Here is a 20,372-nt window from a genome sequence, read left to right as displayed (position 1 = left end):
AAGTTTGAATCATTATCACTGCATCTGAATGGCCAAGACAAGAATATAGCTATCTCCAGGGCATTATCCAGATGAGGAAATTGAGGCAAACAAAACTCCAACTACTTAGTTTATGAAGAGAGATTTGAATACATGAAGATAAATTTTCCTGACTCTATTTCTAGCACTCAGTCCTTAGTCCCAGAGTAAGACTAGGAACAGAATTCTGGAATCAACAAGGACATCTTCGATTCAAAATTTAAACCCTGAAAATGACACCAAGTATATTTGAAACATTTTGTAACTTTGACAATAAAAACACTGTCCATTTATGAGTACATGAGAGAAAGGTTTGAGATTATAGGAGGCAAAGGTAATTTCTTCAATAAAGTGGAGCATATGTATTTTAATGGATTAATATGTAAAGAACTACAAGAATCAAATCTGAGAAAGACATTTTACATGAAAATAGTGTCATTTCTAAACAGAAAATTTCAGAGGCATCAGCTTGTTGGCAAAAATGCATTGGAGACCTAAAGTTCTGCATTGACACAGATAAGCACATCAAGGATGAAAGTCTCTTTTTGATGAGAGACTGAAACCCAAGGAGGTTTCAAGAGGTCAAGCAGGACAAGTAACAACAACTTTGGTAAGGAAGGGAAACAAGTTTATTGCAAAGTCATAAAAGACACAATAATGTATGAGAGGTGAGCCAACTTTCTGGGAAGGAGTTGTTGGAGAAGTCACTCATGACAGGAGATAGTCTGCATCATTTCCCAGAAGGATGGGTCCTGCTGTTTCTTGGTCACTGCCACTTCAGTGCCCTGAATGTGCCATGGGGATTGTTAGACCCTGTTGTGGCAGCTTTCCCTTGTAGCTTAGGTGCAGACATAGCTGGAAGGTGATGTCCTTCTGGGACTAGATTCCTTGATAGCCCAATAGCAAGGGATTTTTCAGTAGAAGCCATAAGAATAATACCTTCCACAGCAAGATGGACGGCAACAGCCGTAGCCATAGCCTCCATAGCCCAGGCCTCCATAGCCACAGCCTCCACAGCCACAGCCATAGCCTCCATACCTCAGGCCTCCATAGCCACAGCCTCCACAGCCATAGCCTCCATAGCCTAGGCCACGGAAGCAGCCACATCCACAGCCATAACCAGAGCCATAGCCATAGCCCAGGCCTCCATAGTAGTTGCCGTAGTAGCACATGGTGTCAGGATTCACTTGGGTGGATGGATTTTCAGGATAGGGTCTTTGAGTATGTATGGCACCATCTACACAGCAACTTTTATACCTTTCGAGCAGGAAATGTGGCAGAGTCAGGCCAGGATTTCATCATTTCCATTAACCAAATTCCCTGGGAAAAATCTCATTCTTGCAATTGTTTGGTCTCTGACACCACCATCAGCTCCCTAATGTTTTATTTTTGTTTTTTACTCTTGATTCATTATTTTTCTGAGAAAGTTCTGTGACAATCTCATTCCCATAATATGAATGATTATGATGTTGCCAAAGGTATGCTAAAGCATGTGACTGATGCCCTACCCAAGCTTCATAGCATCACTCTCCCAAATGTCACCATCCTCCTTCCATTATACATGCTTTCCTTGCTGTCTGATACTTCATCATAGCCATGAAATCCTTTCTCTAAATTAATGGTCTTTGAGACTCCAGTGACAGAAGACTTTATACAAATTTCAGATTCGATTTGAGAGTGTGTTGGAGACCCTCTTGAAGGAGTCCACCCACCTAACACTTATTTCAAAAGCAGAAATCTCCTCCCCAGTTTTTGCACTGTGTTTTGCACTAATCTCTCAGGTTAGGAATATAAATAATAGCTACAGAATCTCCTTCCATATCTGGCTTTAAAGTCCTAAAACCAGAGAGAAGATGTAAATACAGAGGGACCTGCCACAAACAGAGAGAGCTGATAAGAGAAGATCTTAGAGGCAGAGGCATAGGCTACATGGAGAAGTGTGCAAGCCCATGTACCATTGGTGGGTTTCAAACTGAGAGTATAATGGACTAGAAAATGTTGGAGAAGAAGTTAGGAGATAGGAGAGTTTTCTGTGCAGACTGGATAGCCAGTCTATTCAAAGGCAAATAGAAAGCACATGTCATTCTTTGTTTGCATGAAGGTTGGCTAGCATCAGGAACACCATCAAATTAAGGAAGAGAAATAAAGGGTATGAAGCTAACAATTTTGGAATTGGCCAGCTTTGGAAGAAGGTTAATTGCCAGACAGAGGCTATATCTTTAAATGACCAGAAAAGTTAATACAGTTGGAATTTAGAAGACAATTTTTGGGCCTGGGACTTCTAGGGTCCTAGGAGAGGAAAAGTCTGAACAATCCATTGGGCAACTGAGTGGAATGAGGATTGGGTGAGCAAAAAAATTGAATGAATAGGGTCAATTGTAAGCCCTTTTGGAGAGTTTCTGAATGGGCTTTGTTTAAATTGGAGTCGTTATGATTGGAAATAAGTATTTCAATACCAGTAATGTTGTAAATATATAGACAAGTTTGTTCAATTTTTAGTGAAATTTGCAGTGGAAGTAGAGGGGTAGGGATGTCTCTGTCACTGTAAACTTACAAACTTGGCTAGATATTGGTGCTCTTGTAAGGAGGACATAAGTTGAAAAGAGATTGGCAATTTTTCAATGAGACAGAATGAGAAAATCTGTTCTTGATTTGGGATGATTTGATATTTGTAATAATTATCAAAGTGGAATTTTTATATTGATTTTTGGTAATGTGATTCTGGATCTTTTTATATTTGTTTAGTTTTTTTTTTTCCCCCTTGAGACAATTGGGGTTAAGTGGCTTACCCAGGGTCACACAGCTAGGAAGTGTTAAGTGTCTGAGGACAGATTTGAATTCAGGTCCTCCTGATTTCAGCGCTAGTGCTCTATCCACTGCACCACCTAGCTGCTTCTAGGTCTAGATTTTTTGAGAGATGTTATTGTGGATCTCAACCTGTGTTTGCGAGTGTCCAGTGGGTTGGCTTGTAAACTCTGGAATGGAGGAGGATTTTTCTTTTTTATTCCAGATTGTATGGATAAAAAAAGAAAAAAGACAGAAATTGGGCTTGAGTCAGTCATTTTATATTAAAGGACAAGGTGAGGAAAAAGAAAGAAGAAGAAGAAAAAGAAGAAGAAGAAATAAAAGATGAATATGAAGATGAATCAGAAAAGAAAAAAAAAACAAGAACAAAAAAGAAGAAAATGAAGAAAAAAGAAAAAAAAATTATAAGAAGAACACAAAAAGATGAAGAAAGAACAAGCAGGCAGGAAGAGCGGTGTCAGGAGATAGTTTTAGAAAGAACTCAACAGAATGTGGATGCTGAGGACATTTCCCACTAAACAAAAGTGGAAATACAAAAACTTAAAAAATTTAGTAAGCACTACCTATGTACCAGGTGGAGTGTCAAGCTCTAGTATCTTGGGGAGTTCTATCAGGACATGATTTTGTGAGCAGTCTAGCCGGTGGAACTGAGGAATGTTAGGCATTCTGCTGAGCAGCCAAGCAGGTGCTCTTTTTCATGAGTGTTTAAGTTGACTAAAGAGTTTAATTGTTTTGTGTGTATGCCGCACATCCTTGTATTCATATAAAGAAAACTACAGGTTTATGCCAGTTTTGATTTGGACAGGATATGTAGCTGGCTAGATTTGGCCACTGAATTAGATGAAAATATTCAGACTGTATGCAGGTCTCTTCTCAGGGGAAAAAAAAAAAAAAAAAACATTGGAAATTGTGGGGAAGCTCATCAGTTGTGGAATGGCTCAATTAACTGTGGAGTGTATTTATGAAAGCATATTATTTTTTTTATGAGAAATGATGAGCAGAATGCTGTCAGCAAGGAAAAAAATCTGGAAATCCTTCATGAACTCAAGCAAAGTGAAATGTATTGTATGCAAAGTCATAGCAATGTTCTGGGATGATCAGCTATGGAAAACTTTGATTGTCTCAATAGTACAATGCTCCACTACTCTTAAGGACTTATAATGAAAAATCCTACCCAGAGAAGAAACTCATTATGTCTGAATAAAGACTGAAATGTTCTCTCTTTCTCTCTCATTTCTTTCTCTTTTTCTTAACTTCATTTTTGTTAGAACTATAATTCTTTTGACAACTTGACTTTTATGGAAATGTTTTTCATAACTTCACAATAGGTTTCTTAATTGTGAATGGCAATAAGGGAGAAAACATAAAACTCCAAAATCTTAGGAAAAAACTTTTCCAAACAAAAACAAAATAAGACAAAATATTTAGATTATATATATGATTCTTTCTGTGATTATTGTGGTGTGCCATTAACTTATTCTGTGCTTTACATTCTGAGACTTCCTGGAGAAAATAAAGTGGTGAAAGAGAGCTCGACAAGGATTTCGTTGCTCAGTCATTTTTCACTGTTGTCTGAATCATTGTGACTGCATCCGACATTTTAGTGACCAAGGGAAAAAAAAAAAAAAAAAAAAAACATTTGCCATAGCCTTCTCCAGTCCATTATGCAGATTGATACAAACAAAGCCTCCAAATACTTAGGTGATGAGGACAGATTTGAATGAACTAAGATAATTTTTCCTGATTCCATTCCCAGTAATCAATTCTCTGTTTCATCTAGTTTTCCAGAGTAAGACTGGGAAGACAATTCTGAAATCAATAGGGGCACCTTGGATTTAGAATTTACAAATCATGAATACCAATCATATGTGAAACTTTGGAAACTTTGACAGTACAAGCACAATATGAGAGAAGGGACTGAGATTATAGAGAACAAAAGCCATTCGTTCAGTAAAGTGGGGCATATGTATTTTAATGGACTAATATGTAAGAACTTCATAGTCAAATCTGAGAAAGACACTTTAAATGGAAATAATGTCATTCATGAACAGAAATGTTCACAATTTCAAAATGTTGCCAAAAATGCATTGGAGACCTAAACTTCTATAATAACACAGATAAGCGCATCAAGGCTTAAAATCTCTTTATGATGAGAGGCTGAAACCCAAAGAGACAGAAGTCAAGCAGGACAAGTAACAACTTTGGTAAGCAAGGGAAACAAGTTTATTGCAAAGTCATAAAAGTCACAATAATGTATAAGAGATGAGCCAACTTGCTGGGAAGGAGTTGTTGGAGAAGTCCGACAGGTGAGAGTATGCATCATTTCACAGAATGAAGGGTCCTGCTGCTTCTTGGTCATTGCCACATCATTGTTCTGAGTGTGCCATGGGGATTGCTAGACCCTGTTGTGGTAGCTTTCCAATGTAGCTCAGCTGCAGACACAGATGGAAGGTGATGTCTTTCTGGGACTACAGATTCCTTAACAGCCCAATAGCAAGGGATTTTTCAATAGAAGCCATAAGAATAATACCTTCCACAGCAAGATGGACGGCAGCAGCCATAGCCATAGCCTCCGTAGCCCAGGCCTCCATAGCCACAGATTCCACAGCCATAGCCTAGGCTGTGGAAGCAGCCACATCCACAGCCATAACCAGAGCCATAGCCATAGCCCAGGCCCCCATAGTAGCCGCCGTAGTAGCACATGGTGTCAGGATTCACTTGGGTGGATGGATTTTCAGGATAGGGTCTTTAAGTATGTATGGCACCATCTGCACAGCAACTTTTATACCCTTTGAGCAGGAAATGTTGCAGAAGCAGGCTAGAATTTCATCATTCCCAGGTAAAATCACATTCTTGCAATTGTTTGATATCTGATACCACCACCAACTCCTTAATGTTTTGCTTTTGTTTTTTCCCTCTTGATTCATTCTTTTTCTGAGAATGTTTTGCCAACATCTCATTCTCATCATATGAAACAATTATGATGGTGCCAATGGTATGCCAAAAAATGCGATTGATGCCCTACCCAAGCTTCATGCCATTGCTCTCCAAAATGTCACCATCCTCCTTCCTTTATACATAGTTTCCTTTATGATACCTCAACATAGCCATGAAATCCTTTTTTAAAGTGATGCTTTTTGAGACTCTAATGATATAAGACTTCATTCAAATTTCAGATTTGAGTTGAGATTTTGGTGGAGACCCTCTTGACGGAGTCCATAGATTCAGTACTTGCTCAGTTTGACATAAAATAATTTAGTTAGAGCTCCAACTCCAGACCAGCATTTCTTCTTCTCTCACTGGTTCAACAAGCTATCAGTGGCTTGAATACATGGTCCTACCAGTTTCATATTTTCAACACTGCTAAGGACTCCTACATTTAACTACCCATTGCCTTTACTATGGTTTGTGGAAACCATTCATGATCTTATTCCAAAAGCAGATAAAGCAGAAATCACCAGTTTTTTCTTTATATATTTCACTAACTTTGTATGGTTTTAATATCCTAAAACTAGAGTGAACATGTAAACACAGAGGGACTTGCCACAAACAGGGAGAGTTCGTCAGAAAAGATCTTAGAGGCAGAGGCACAGGATACTTGGAGAAGTGAGCAAACCCAAGTCCCACTGGTAGGCTTCAAACAGAGTATAATAGACTAAAAAATGTTGGAGGGATATTTAGGAGAGAGGAGAATTTCCTGGGAAAGCTGGATAGGCATGCTGTACAAAGGCAAATGGAAGATACATGCCATTCATAGTCTGAATGAAGTTGACTACCACTTGGAACACCATCAAATTAAGAAAGAGCAATTAAGAGTATGAAGACTATCAATTTTGATATTAGCCAGCTTCAGAAAAGGATTATATACCAAATAAAATCTATATCTTTAAATCATTAGAAAAGAAAAAGCAGTTGGAATTTACAAGACATCAAATGTGGAGCCAGGAACTTTCAGGAGTCCTAGGGGATGAATAGTCTGAACAATTCTTTGGGTATCTAAGAGACAGAAGCTGGACTTCAGTCTGTCAATTTATATGTAACAACGATAGGCTGAAGAAGAAGAACAAGGAGGAGAAGCAGAAAAAGAAGAAGAGGGAAGAAGTGCAAAAAGAAAAAGAAGAAAAGATGATGATGATGATGAAGCATAAGGAGAAGAACAAGAAAAAGAAGTAGTAGAAGAAGAAAAACAAGTAGAAGAACATAAAAAAGAACAACAACAAGAAGACAAAGAAGAAAGAGAACAAGAATTACAAGAGAAAAAAAAAGAAAAGTAAGAAAGAACAATCAGGCAGAAAGAGCAGGATCAAGCACATCTAAGAGGAGGAGGAACTGTCCAACAATTTCAAAGCCAAAGAGGGATGAAGTGGGAGTCGATTTGAAGTGGCCTTTTGATTTACTCAGGAAGACATCATGGAGAACTTGCAGAGAGTAGTTTCTCTTGAAGGTAAGGGTCGGGAATGTGATATTCAGGATTTTCGGAGGAAGTAAAAGGAGAATAGCTAGAGACCCTGAGTAGTTTCCACAAACCATAGTGAAGGAAATAGGGAGTTAAATGTGGGAGTCCTTGGCAGTGCTGACAATATGACATTGGTAGGACCATATATTCAAGCTATTGATAGCTTGTTAAACCAGTGAGATCAGAAGAAATGCTGGTTTGGAGCTAGAGCTCTAACTGGATTATTTTATGTCAAACTTAGCAAGTAACTAAGTCTATGGCAAATAAAATAGATACCAAATGGGAAAGTATAGCAGAGAGAAGAGGAGGTTTTGACTCTCAGGTTGAGCAGCATCTCAGAAATTTTTTAGTTGTCTAGAAGAAAATGAAATCAACTCTGTTGGGATTCTGGAGGGTTGTTGTCTCTTCTCCCAGAATATAGTCCTCATACAACTGCACTCTAAATCATAAAATAGCCCAGTAGGAGGTCACCTGACAACCAGAAATTCTACTGCGACCTTGAGATTTCATGAAGTGAAATACAAGCAATTGATTTAGGAAAATGGAAGTGACTGAATTCAAGGAACACAGATTTTGGGGGTATAGAAGATATTCAAGGACTTGTCCTAGTTCTCTTAAGCTGTTTTTTGACCATCACATAGTGAAAGTATTAGATCTGTTCTGTTTGCCAAAAAGAGGATATCAATGATTTAGAGAAAGCATTCTGCTCCTATCAACTGATTTTTGTTTTTGCTAACCAAAATAAAATATTCTTTGCTTAATGAAGTGTGAGGAAAAGACAATTTCCCTTTTATTGAAGGCTTTGTTATCTATGCAATTAACCTTACTGTAATGTTCCCTGACAATTAATTGCTCAACATTTTGGACATATTTTAAAAAGTACTCAGCAGAGAGAGAGTGCTGAGGATATTTCCCACTAAAAGTCAGTGGAAATAAAAACTTGCAAAACTTAGTAAGCACTTCCTATATACCAGCTGGAATGTCAAGCTCTAGTACCTTGGAATGTTCCAAAATCAGGTACATGATTTTGTGGACAATTTAGCCAATGGAACTGAGGAATCCAAAAGTTGTTAGGCAGGCTGCTAAGCAGCCAAGCAGGTGCTCTTTTTTGATGGGTATTGAAGTTGAATGGAGAGTATGTTTTGTGATTCTGCTGCACATCCTTACAGCATATCAGAAAAAGCTTCAGGTTTACACAAACAAGATGTGCAATTGGCTAGTAGAGATTCAGCCCACTGGAAATGCAGAATTAACTGACAATATTCAGCCTGTGTGCAATTCTCTTCTCTGGGCAAAAAAATTAGTAATTGTGGGGATGGATGCCCAGCAGTTGGGGAATGGCTCAATAAACTGTGCAATATGTTTATGATAGAATATTATTATTTTATGGGAAATTATGAGTAGGATGTTCTCAGGTAGAAAAAAGTCTGGAAAGTCTTCCATGAACGCAAGCAAAGTGAAATGTACTGTATGTGAAATCATAGCAATGTTCTGGCATGATCAGCTTTGGATAACTTTCGTGGTCTGAGTAGTATAATCTTCCATGATTACTCTGAAGTACTTATGATGAAAAATTCTATCCATACCCAGAGAAGGAACTCATTGTGTCTGCATATAGACTGAAGCATTCTCTCTTTCTCTTTCATCTCTTTCTTTTTTTTTAACTTCATTTTCTTTTGATCGTTTTTATTTTCATTAGGGTGGGGATATCTATATGTTTTTTGGACAACTTGACTTTTATGGAAATCTTTTTCATGATTTCACCAGTTTTCTTAATTGTAGTTGGGGATAAGAGAGAGAACTCAGAACTCAAAAATTTTAAAAAAATGTAAAACAGAATTTTTGTCTTGAATATAACTGGGGGAACATATTAGCTAAAAAAATAAAACAAAAAATATTCAGACTGTGAATATGATTCTTTCTGTGATTATTGTGGTATGCCATTAACTTATGCTGTGTGTTAGATCTTGAAATCTCTTGTAGAAAGCAAAATTCCGAAAGGAAGCTAGACAAGGATTTTATTTTTAAGTCATTTTTTTCAACATTGTCAGAATCATTGTCACTGTATCTGATATTTTAGTGGCCAAGAAAAGAAATTCTTGTATCATAGCCTTCTCCAATCCATTATACAAATGAGGAAATTGAAGAAAACAAAGCCTCCAACTATTTAGGTTACAAGGACAGATTTGAACAGACTAAGTTTTTCTGACTCCATTTCTAGCACTCGATATTCTGTTTCACTTTGCTTCCCAGACTAAGACTTAGAAAATAATTCTGAAATCAATGGGGATATCATTCATTTGCATTTTACAAACCCTGAATATGACACCAAAATATATGAAACTTTGATGAAAAAAAAATACAGTCCATTTATGGAGACAACATGAGAGAAGGGCTGGAGATTATAGGGGACAAAAATCATTCCTTCCACAAAGTGGGTCATTCATATTTTAATGGAATTATATGTAAGAACTGCAGTAGTTAAATCTGAGAAAGACATTTTATATGGAAATGCTATATGGTATGCCATATAAAATGTGGAAATAATGTCATTTCTGAACAGAAATTTTCAGTAATATCAGCTTATTGCCAAATATGCATTGGAGACCTAAACTTCTACAATGACACAGATAAGCACATCAAGGCTGAAAAATCTCTTTTTAATGAGAGCTGAAACCCAAAGACAGAGATCAAGCAGGACAAGTAACAATAGCTTTACTAAGCAAGAGAAGTAAGTTTATTGCAAAGTCATAAAAAAACCAGTAACATATGAGAGATGAGCCAACTTGCTGGGAAGGAGTTGTTGGAGAATTCACTCTCATGACAGGTGAGAGTCTGCATTATTTCCCAGAAGGAAGGGTCCTGTTGTTTCTTGGTCACTGCCATGTCGTTGCTCTGAGTGTGCCATGGAAATGCTAAACCTGTTGCAGTAGCTTTCCCATGTAGCTCGGCTGCAGACACAGATGGAAGATGATGTCCTTCTGGTACTATAGACTCCTTGACAGCCCAATAGCAAGGGGTTTTTCAGTAGAAGCCATAAGAATAATACCTTCCACAGCAAGATGGACGGCAGCAGCCACAGCCATAGCCTCCATAGCCCAGACCTCCATAGCCATAGCCTCCACAGCCACAGCCTCCATAGCCATAGCCTCCATAGCCACAGCCTCCACAGCCATAACCAGAGCCATAGCCATAACCCAGGCCCCTATAGCAGCTGCCGTAGTAGCACATGGTGTCAAGATTCACTTGGGTGGATGGGTTTTTAGGATAAGGTTTGAGTATGTATGGCACCATCTGCACAGCAACTTTTATACTCTTCAATCAGGAAATGTGGCAGAGTCAGGTCAGGATTTCATCATTTCCATTAACCAAATTACCTAGGTAAAATTGCATTCTTACAATTCTTTGGTCTCTGACACCACCACCAGCTCCTTAATGTTTTGTTTTTGTTTTTGTTTTTCTCTTGATTCATTGCTTTTCTGCCATAATGTCATTCCTGTAATGTGAAACAATTATGTTGTCAAAGGTATGCTAAAGGATATGACATATGCCCTACAAAAAATTCATGGCATCGCTGTCCAAAATGTCACCATCCTCCTTCCATTATACATTGTTCCCTCACTGTTTGATTATTCATTACAGCTATGAAATCCTTGCTCTAAATTAATGATTTTTGAGATTCCAGTGACAGAAGACTTCATACTAATTTCTCATTTGAGATGAGATTATGATAAAGACTTTCTTGAAGGAGTCCATGCACTCAACATTTATTCCAAAAGCAGATAAAGCAGAAATTACCTCCCCTGTTTTTGCACTGTGTTCTCCAGTAACCTCAGATTGGGGAATATAAGAAATGGCAACAGGGTCCTTCTCCTTGTGGGGCTTTAAAGTCCTAAGACTAGAGAGAACATATAAATACAGAGGGAACTACCATAACTATGGAGAGGTGATGGGAGAAGATCTTAGAGGCAGAGGCACTGGATACTTGGGAGAAGTGAGCAAGCCCATATACCACTGGTGGGTTTCAAACTGAGAGTATAATGGACTAGAAACTGTCAGAGGGGAAGTTAGGAGAGAGGAGCGTTTTCTGGATAGGCTGGACTGCCAGTCTGTGCAAAGACAAATAGAAGACACATGTCATCCATAATCTGAATGAGGGAATGTTAGCTAACACTAGAAAGACTGTGAAATTAAGGAATAGAAAATAAAATGTATGAAGATTACCAATTTTGGGGTGAGCCAGTTAGAGAAGAGAGCTAAGTGCCAGATAGAAGCTATATCTTTAAATTATCAGAAAAGGAAAAGTAATTGGAGTTTATAAGATAACAAGTGATCCTAGGCCTTTCAAGAGTCCTAGAGGAAGAAGAAACTGAGCAGTACATTTGGAGAAGCCATTTGGCAGCTGAGTGAAAAGTGAATCTGGATGAACAAAAAATTGAATTAATGACATCAATCATAAACTCTTTTGGAGATTTGCTGCATGGGCTTTGTCTAAGTGAGAGTCTTTATGATTAGAAAGACTTATTTCAATGCCAGTAATGTTGTAAATGTAGGGCAGACAAATTTGTTCAATTACAGGAATATTTGCACTGGAATTGGAGGGACAGGGTTGTCTCTGTAACTGTAAACCTACAAACTTGGTTAGATATTTGTGCTCCTAAAAGGAGGAGAGAAGGTGAAGGGATATAGGAAGCTTTGGAATAAGAAACTATGAGGAAATCTGTTCTAGACTTGGGATGATTTGAAATTTGTATTTGTTATCAAGATGAAATTTTTTATTTTGACTTTTGATAATGCAGATCTGGATCTTAAAGAGATATTATTGTGGATCTGTTTCTTTGTTAGTGAGTGTCCAAAGAATTGACTTGTGGGTGATTTTTCTCTCTTATTTTAGATAGCATGAGTTAAAGAAAAATAGAGACAGAAGTTTGGGCTTTAGCCTAGACATTTTATATGAAATGCCAATTTGGTGCAGAAGGACAAGAAAAAGAGAAGAGGGCAAAGAGGAAAAAGAAAAAAAAACAGAAGAAGAAGGAGGAGGAGGAGAACAAGAATAAGAAGAGAAAGAGATGGAGAAGGATGTGGAGGAGAAGAAAGAAGAAGAAAAATTTGAACAAGTAGAAGAACAAGAACAAGAAGAATAAGGATGAGATCAAGAACAACAAAAAGAACAAAAAGAAGATAAAAATAAAAAGACAGAACAATAAGGCAGGAGGAGCAAAGTCAGGCTCATCTAAGAAGAGTAATTGGCCATTCTCAAAGGCAAGGGGTGATGAAACAGTAGGGAAGTTTCAAGTGGCCTTTTGGTTTACTCAACACTGGACAACTTGCAGAGAGCAGTTCAAATCACAGTAAATGCAATATGTATTTAAATCCTTGTCAGTGCTGACAATATGAGATTGGTAAGATCATGTTTTCAAACCATTAATAGCTTGTTAATTAAGTGAATTCAGAAGAAATACTGTTCTGGAAGTGGAGCTGACACTGGATTATTTTATGTCAAACTGAGCAAGTAACTGAGTCCATGGTAAATAAGTTGCATACCAAATGAGAACATGTGGCAGGGAGAAGAGAATGAGGTTTTGATTCTCAGGTTAAGCAGCTCTTCAGAAATTCTTCAGTTGTCCAGAAGAAAATAAATTCAAGTCTGTTGGGCATCCAGATATGTGCTATCTTGTAAAAGGCTGAAACTCTTAAAAGGTGTGCTTGAATCAGACAACCAAGCACTTAAGGCTAATTACCTATTGGACAATAACTCTATTAGCATATGTTTGGAAAAATGGCCTTTCTCACTATCCAGTGCTGGCTCAATCTTTTGGTATATACAGATAATCGTAGGAGGGATTAGAGGGTGGAATGAGACAAGCCAGACTTCACTTGGTTGCAGGATGGAGAGGAGAAAAGTGTGGAGATTCTGGACTCTAAATCCTTAGCAAAACTGGCAATTTTGTCCATCTCCTTCATTCTTCCCCCTAAAGACCAAGGGCTTTTGCTTATCCTGACTCTGGCTGACCCTGAGGCCTCCAGGGAGCTAGCCCAGAATTTACACCATCTCTTCCCCCAGATTTTAGTCCTCTTACAACTGCATCCCAAAGCACAAGATAGCCCAATAAGATGTCACTTGACAACCAGAAATCCTACTGCAACCTTGAGATTTCATGAAGTGAAATACAAGGGATTGGAGTTCAGGGAGATGGAAGTGTTGGGTTTGTATGTAAACAGCACTGTTCAGTACATGGGTGGTTTTTTACTAAGCTGATCACATGGTTGAAGTTCCTCCAGATTAACATTGAAAATGACAATTCTAGAAACATGGACTTTTGGGTTTAGATGATATTCAGGGATTTATCCTAGTTGCCTTAAGGTTTTTTATGGCCATCACATAGTGTAAGTAGTAGACCATTTCTGTTTGTCAAAAAGGAAGTTAACAATGATTTAGAGAAAGCATTCTGCCCCAGTTAACCGATTTTTGTATTTGTTAAGCATCCTCCTTCTATTATACATGGTTCCCTTGCTATCTGATTCTTCATCACTCCTATGAAATCCTTTCTGTAAATTAATGGTTTTTGAGACTCCAGTGACAGAAGAGTTCTCACAAATTTCAGATTCCATTTGAGATTGTGGAGGAGACTTTCTTAATGGAATTCATCCACCTCCCTGGTTTTTGCACTGTTCCTGCCATGAGGTTAACATTGGGGATTTACAAAATGTCCAGAGTGCTTCTCCTTGGGAAGCTCTAAGGTCCTAAGACCAGTGAGAACATGTAAACATAGAGGAACCTGCCACAAACAGGGAGAGTTTATGAGAAAAGATTTTAGAGGCAGAGGCGCTGGATACTTGGAGAAGTGAGCAAGCCCATGTACCACTGGTGAGTTTCAAACTGAGAGTATAATAAATTAGGAAAAGTCAGAGGGGATGTTAGGAGAGAGGAGAGTTTTTTGGGCAGGCTGGACTGCCACTCTTTGCAAAAACAAATAGAAGACATATGCCATTCATAATCTGAATGAAGGAATGTTAGCTAACACTAGGAAGACCATGAAATTAAGGAATATAAATAAAAAAGTGTGAAGACTACCAATTTTGTAATTGGCCTGCTAAAGAATTGGGTGAAATGCAAAACAGAAGCTATATCTTTAAATCATCAGAAAAGGAAAGGCAATTGGAGTTGACAAGATAACAAGTATGGAGCCTGGGATTTTCAGAAATCCTAGAGGAGAAATAGTCTGGAAAATCCATTGAGCAGCTGAGGGGAAAGAGGATCTGGTTGGACAGCCAGTTGAGTCAAGTTGACCAATAAGAAGTTATTTTAAAGAGATGCTCTTTGGGCCTTGTCTAAGTGAGAATCTTTGTGATTAGAAATATCTCAAAGCCAGTAATGTTGTAAATGTAGGGCAGATAAAAGTGTGCAATTACAATATTTGCAGTGGTAATACAGGGACAGGGATATTCCTGACACTGTAAAACTATGATCTTGGTTAGATATTGTTGCTCCAAAAAATGAGACTAGTTGAAGAGAGATAGGGAGCTTTGCAATGAGGCAGAAAAAGGAAATCTGTTCTAGATTTGGGATGATTTGAAATTTGTAATACTTATCAAGGTAAAAACTTTTATATTGACTTTTGATAATGTGGGTCTGGATCTTATGAGAGATGCTATTGTGGATCTGGACCTGTTTCAGCAAGTCTCAAAGATTGCCTTGGAAACACTGTAATGGAAGGAGATTTTTCTCTCTCATTCTAGATAGTATTGGTAAAGGAAAGAAAAGAGACAGAATCTGGGTTTCAGTCAGTCATTTTATATTAAAGAACAAGATGATGATGATGATGAGAATAATGAAGAAGAAGAAGACATAGAAGACATACATGAAGAAGAACAAGAACAAGGAAAAGAAGAAGAAAGAAGAGGAAGAGGAGGAAGAGGTTGGGGAAGAGGGAGAGGGAAAAGTTGGGGGAGGGTTGCAATAGAGAAAGGGGAGGAGAAAGGGGGAGGATTGAGGAGAGGCATGAGGAAGAGGAGCAGACAGAGAAGAAAGAGGAGGAAGGGGAGGAAAAAGAAGAGGAGGAGGAGGAGGAGGAGGAAGAAGAGAAGGAGAAGAAGGCAGAGGAAGAGAAGGAGGAGAAGGAGAAGGAAGAGAGGTAGAAGGAGGAGGGGGAAGAGGAAGAGAAAGAGGAGGAGGAGGAGGAGGAGAAGAGGGATGAGGAGGAGGGGGAAGAGGAGAAAAAGGAGAAGGAGGAGGAAGAGGAAGAGGAGAAGGAGAAGAAGGAGCAGGAGCAAAAGGAGGAGAAGGAGGAAAAAGAGGAGGAGGAGAAAGAGAAAGAGGAAGAGGAGAAGCAGGAGGAGGAGGAGAAGAAAGAGGAGAAGAAGGAGGAGGAAATGGAGGAAGAGAAGGTGGATGATGATGAGGAAGAGGAGAAGAAGAAGGAGAAAGGAGGAGAAGAAGAAGAAAGGAGAAGAAGGAGAAGGAGAAAGGAGAAGTAACAAACAGGTAGGAAGAGCAGGGTCAAGCACACCCAGGAAAGAGTGGGTTCTGTGAGTATGTAAGGCACCATCTGCACAGGAATTTTATGGCAGTAGGAAGTGTGCCAGACTCAGGCCAAAAATGCATAATTACCATTAACCAAATTCCAAGGGTAAAATCACATTTTTGCAATTCATCTCTGACGCCTTCAACACCTTAATTTTTTTTCCTTTTCATTCTTTTTTTCCATAGAAGATTCTACTACAATCTCATTTCTGTAATATGAATAGATTATTTTCTAAAATTATGTTGTCAATGTGATTGTTGCCCTACCTATGCTTCATGGCAGCACTCTCCCAGATTTCACTATCCTTCTTGGTTACTTTTGCCTCTCTGGCTTCTGATACTTCATCACACCTATGGAATCCTTTCTCTTTACATTAGTGCTTCTTGACACTCTAGTGACAGAAGAGTTCACACAAATTTCAGATTGGAATTGAGATTGTGGTGCACATGGTCTTGATGGAATCCCTATATCCAACACACATTCCAAAAACAGGTAGTTTTTGCCCTGTGTCAACCTCTAGGCTCATGGTTGGGATTATAACAAATATCCACAGAGTCCCTCTTCTAGGGTAGCTCTAAAGACTTAAGGCAAGTGAGAATGTGTAAACACAAGGGACCTACCATTAAACATAGTTGATGAGAGAAGTCAGAGTCAGAGAGGGACACTATACTTGGGGGAAAAGGCCATGTGCAATAGGTGGGTTTCAAACTGAGAATATAATGGACCAAAAAAAGTCAGAGAGGAAAAGTGAAGAGAGGAGAGTAGTTTGGGCAGGGTGGATAGCCACTCAGTGCAAAGGCAAACAAAAGACACATGACATGCATTGTCTGAATGAAGGAAGGTAAGCTAACTCTGGCAAGACCATAAAATGCAAAGTAGGTAATAAAGGTTTTGGAGATTGCTAATTTGAGAATGGGCCAGCTACTACAGAGAGCAGAAAAACCAGATAAAATCTATCTCAATCCTGCGAGAAGGAAAACAGTTGGAATTTACAAGACAATGGTGGTGGTGGTGGTGAGGGGGGCTGGTACTAAGAGAAAATGTTGTGTGGGCCTTGTCTATGTTAATCGAGATTGGAAAAAAGTATTTCCTTCTTGCCATTGATGTTGTGAAAGTGGAATAGACAAGTTTATTCAGTTAAAAAGATATTTGAATTGATAGGTCAGGGGTGTCCTTGGCATTATAAAACTAAGATCTTGGCTTGATGTTGTTGTTTCTGAAAGTAGAAGAGAAATTGAGAAGAGGTAGGGGCTTCTCATGAGATAGGATGAGGAAATGTTCCCTAGACTTAAGGTGATTTGAGGTATGTATCAGTTATCAAGTTGAAATTGTGTATAATGACTCTTGATAATGTGTCTGCATGTTACCAGAAATGCCATTTTGGATCTGGTTCTGTGACAATGAGTGACCAAGGAATGGCTTGGAAACTTTGAAATGAAAGCAAGTTTTTGTCTTTCATTCTTCAGGGGACAAATGTAAAAGAAAAAGAGATAGAAGCTTAGGATTCAGCCAGTCATATATATATATATATATATATATATATATATATATATATATAGATATAGAGAGAGAGAGAGAGAGAGAGAGAGAGAGAGAGAGAAGATGGTGAACTAGTTAAGAATCCAAGAAAGATCAGGCAGGAAGAACAGTGATAGCAAAACTACAAAAGGCATCTGGAAAGCAGTGTCAAAGCCAAAGTGTCAAAACAGCAGTAATATTTGAAGAGGTCTTTAAGTTTATTCTGGAGCACATCACTGGAGATCTTGTAGAGAGCAGTTTCTCTTCAAGTTGGGTCTCAGAAATGTGAAGTTATTGACTTTCAAAGAGAGTGAAAGGAGAGCACCGAACAGATCCCATAAACCACAGAAAAGGAAAAGTCTATTTAAATGTGGTAGTCTTGGCAACCCTGAGAATATGGACTTGGTTAGAATATGCAATGCAGCTCTTGATAGCTGGCTGAATCAATGGGTTCAGGAGAAATATTATGGACTTGGAGCTAGGTTATTTTATATCAGCATGAGAAAGTAACAGACCCCATCGTAAATGAGGTGTTCAATAATTGAGAAAGTTTAGTAGAGAGAAGAGAATGAGGTTTTGACTTTTAGATTGAACAGATCCTCAGAAATTTTTTAGTTGCTCAGGAGATCAATTACCTCAGATCATATTCATAAGTGTGTCCTCTCCTCCCATCTTCATCCTCTTATAACTTCACTCAAAAGAAGAGGTAGCTCAATAAGAGCTAGCCCCAGAAATCCTGTTGTTATCTTGGGATACGAGGGATTAGAATGGAGGGAAATGGAAATGTTGGTCTGTTTGTGATCAGCACTGCTCAAGACATGGATGGTCTTTGGCTAAGCTAAAAGCATCCACAGGAGTCCAGACTACATGGGAAAAGTAATTCCAGATCATGGCCTAGGTAATTGAAACCAAGGAACTTGAACTCTTGGGTTTAGAAAATATCCAGGGACTTAGCTTTCTTATGATGTTTTAATGGCTACCACATAGTGTAAATAGCAGACCCCTTCCGTTTTTCAAAAAGTAGGATAACATAGATTCATAGAAAGTATTCTGCCCATATTAACTGTTTTTTTGTATTTGCTAACTAAAATAAAATTTCTTTGTTTGAGGAGGGTTGACCAATTTCCCATTTACTGAAGGCTTTGTATTCACGGAATTGATCTTCAAAGAATGTTTCCTGAGAAAGGATTGGTCAGCCATTTGGAGATATTTTTAGGAAGATCTCTACAGAGAGAGGCTGCTGAGGACATTTCCCCCTAAAAGCTAGTGGAAATATAGAAATTAAACTGCTTCTTATCAATGCAGTCATGCCTATGAGCAATGTAGAGAAATGGAAATACATCTGAAGCTAACAAAGAGGAGGAAGGAGATCAAAGATCCATAGTTATTGGCATTTCTTGTGTTTCCCACAGTGTCTGAAACAAAATTTTAAGCAATAAAAATTTAGTAATCATTGCCTATACATCAGGTGGAGTGTCAAGCTCTAATTTCTTCCAAAGAACCTCTGTGAAGGATAATCCAAATCAAGAAAATGAAGTTATTTGCCATAATCTCCTCTGGTCATACAGATGAGGAAAAGAAAGCAAATGAAGTTAATTGGCTTTCTCAGGATCACACAAACTACTTAAGGTATGAGGACAGATTTGAACTTACTAAGATTCATCTTCTTTATTCTGGGAATCAATTCACTGCTTTATTTGGCTTTCTAGACTATGATTGGAAAGACGATTCTAAAATCATCAGCAACATTTTGTATTTGAAAGTCACAAAGTATGAATATGACACTAAGAATATGTGAATCTTTCTAAAACTGAAAATAAAATCCTTGTCCATTTGTGGGCAGGATGTGAGAAAAGACGTAGAATTTATAGGAGACAAAGGTCATTCCTTCAGTAAAGTGGAGCATAGGTAGTATTATGGACTAAAATATAAGTCCCTCAATAGTCAAATTTGAGAAAGACATTTTATGTGGAAATAATGCATTTTCTGAATAGAAATTTTCAGAGGTATTGACTCGTTGCCAAAAATGCATTGGAAAATAACTCTTCTGCAATAACATAGATAAGTATATCAGGCTGAACATCTTCTGAAGTTGAAACCCAAGTACAGGGAGTTCAAGAAGGACAGGTAAAAAGAGTTTTACTAAGCCAAGAATACAAGTTTATTAGAAAGTTGAAAAGACACAATTGTGTATGAGAGCTGAGCCAACTTGCTGGAAATGAGTTGTTGGAGGAGTCTTCCTTGTGAGGTGAGAATCTGCACCATTTTCCAGAAGTACAGGTCCTGCTGCTTCTTCGTTCCTGCCACTTCCCTGCCCTGAGGGCTCTATTAGGATTCTAAGACCCTGTTGTGGTAGCTTTCTCATACCACCAAGCTTTAACACAGAAAGAATGTGAAGTCCTTATAATGTCGTGGAATTAGCCCAAAGCAGGGAGGGATAAAGATTCCTTGACAGTCCAGCAGCAAGGAACTTTTCAATAGAAGCCATAAGAATAATACCTTCCACAGCAAGATGGGCGACAACATCCATAGCCATAGCCACCATAACCATAGCCATTGTAACCCAGGCCTCCATAGCCACAGCCTCCATAGCCATAGCCTAGGCCACGGAAGCAACCACATCCACAGCCATAACCAGAGCCATAGCCATAGCCCAGGCCCCCGTAATAGCCACCGTAGTAACACATGGTGTCAGGATTTACTTGAGTGGGTGGTTGTTTAGGGTAAGTTCTGTGAGTATGTATGGCACCATCTGCACAGGAACTTTTATACCCTTCCAGCAGGAAGTGTGGCAGACCCAGGACAGAATTGCATAATTCCCATTAACCAAATTGCCAGTGTAAAATCACATTCTTGCAATTGTTTTATCCCTGACAACACAATCAACCCATTATGATTTTGTTTTTATGTTTTTTCTTCTTCTTTCATTGTTTTTCTGAGCAGACTATGTGAAAATCTCATTCCTGTTATATGAAATAATTATAGTGTTGCTAAAGATATCCTATTACTATTATTGATGCCCTACTGTACCTGGGTAGCATTTTCCCAGA

General features: G+C 38.5%; 2 protein-coding genes across 2 annotated transcripts; both read right to left on the bottom strand.

Moving 5' to 3' along the window:
- Positions 1-518: 518 nt before the first annotated feature.
- LOC111720258 (keratin-associated protein 20-2-like) lies at positions 519-1,258 on the bottom strand. Its single transcript, XM_031964161.1, has one exon. The coding sequence runs from the start codon at positions 1,188-1,190 to the stop codon at positions 933-935; it is 258 nt and encodes an 85-aa protein (XP_031820021.1). The 5' UTR covers positions 1,191-1,258; the 3' UTR covers positions 519-932.
- Positions 1,259-9,932: 8,674 nt separating this feature from the next.
- LOC105750211 (keratin-associated protein 20-2-like) lies at positions 9,933-10,762 on the bottom strand. Its single transcript, XM_031964160.1, has one exon. It carries the CDS (start codon positions 10,571-10,573, stop codon positions 10,304-10,306), a length of 270 nt encoding a protein of 89 aa, XP_031820020.1. The 5' UTR covers positions 10,574-10,762; the 3' UTR covers positions 9,933-10,303.
- Between the last annotated feature and the right edge of the window lie 9,610 nt (positions 10,763-20,372).

This window comes from Sarcophilus harrisii, chromosome 3, assembly GCF_902635505.1.
Source record: "Sarcophilus harrisii chromosome 3, mSarHar1.11, whole genome shotgun sequence".
Classification (NCBI taxonomy): Eukaryota; Metazoa; Chordata; class Mammalia; order Dasyuromorphia; family Dasyuridae; genus Sarcophilus; species Sarcophilus harrisii.
The sequence above is the reverse complement of the archived record's forward strand: the minus strand, read 5'-3'. Positions and strand labels throughout refer to the sequence as shown.

Excerpts from the sequence above, each read along its gene's own strand:
- LOC111720258 (XM_031964161.1), bottom strand. The coding sequence starts at position 1,190 with ATGTGCTACTACGGCAACTACTATGGAGGCCTGGGCTATGGCTATGGC.
- LOC105750211 (XM_031964160.1), bottom strand. The coding sequence starts at position 10,573 with ATGGTGCCATACATACTCAAACCTTATCCTAAAAACCCATCCACCCAA.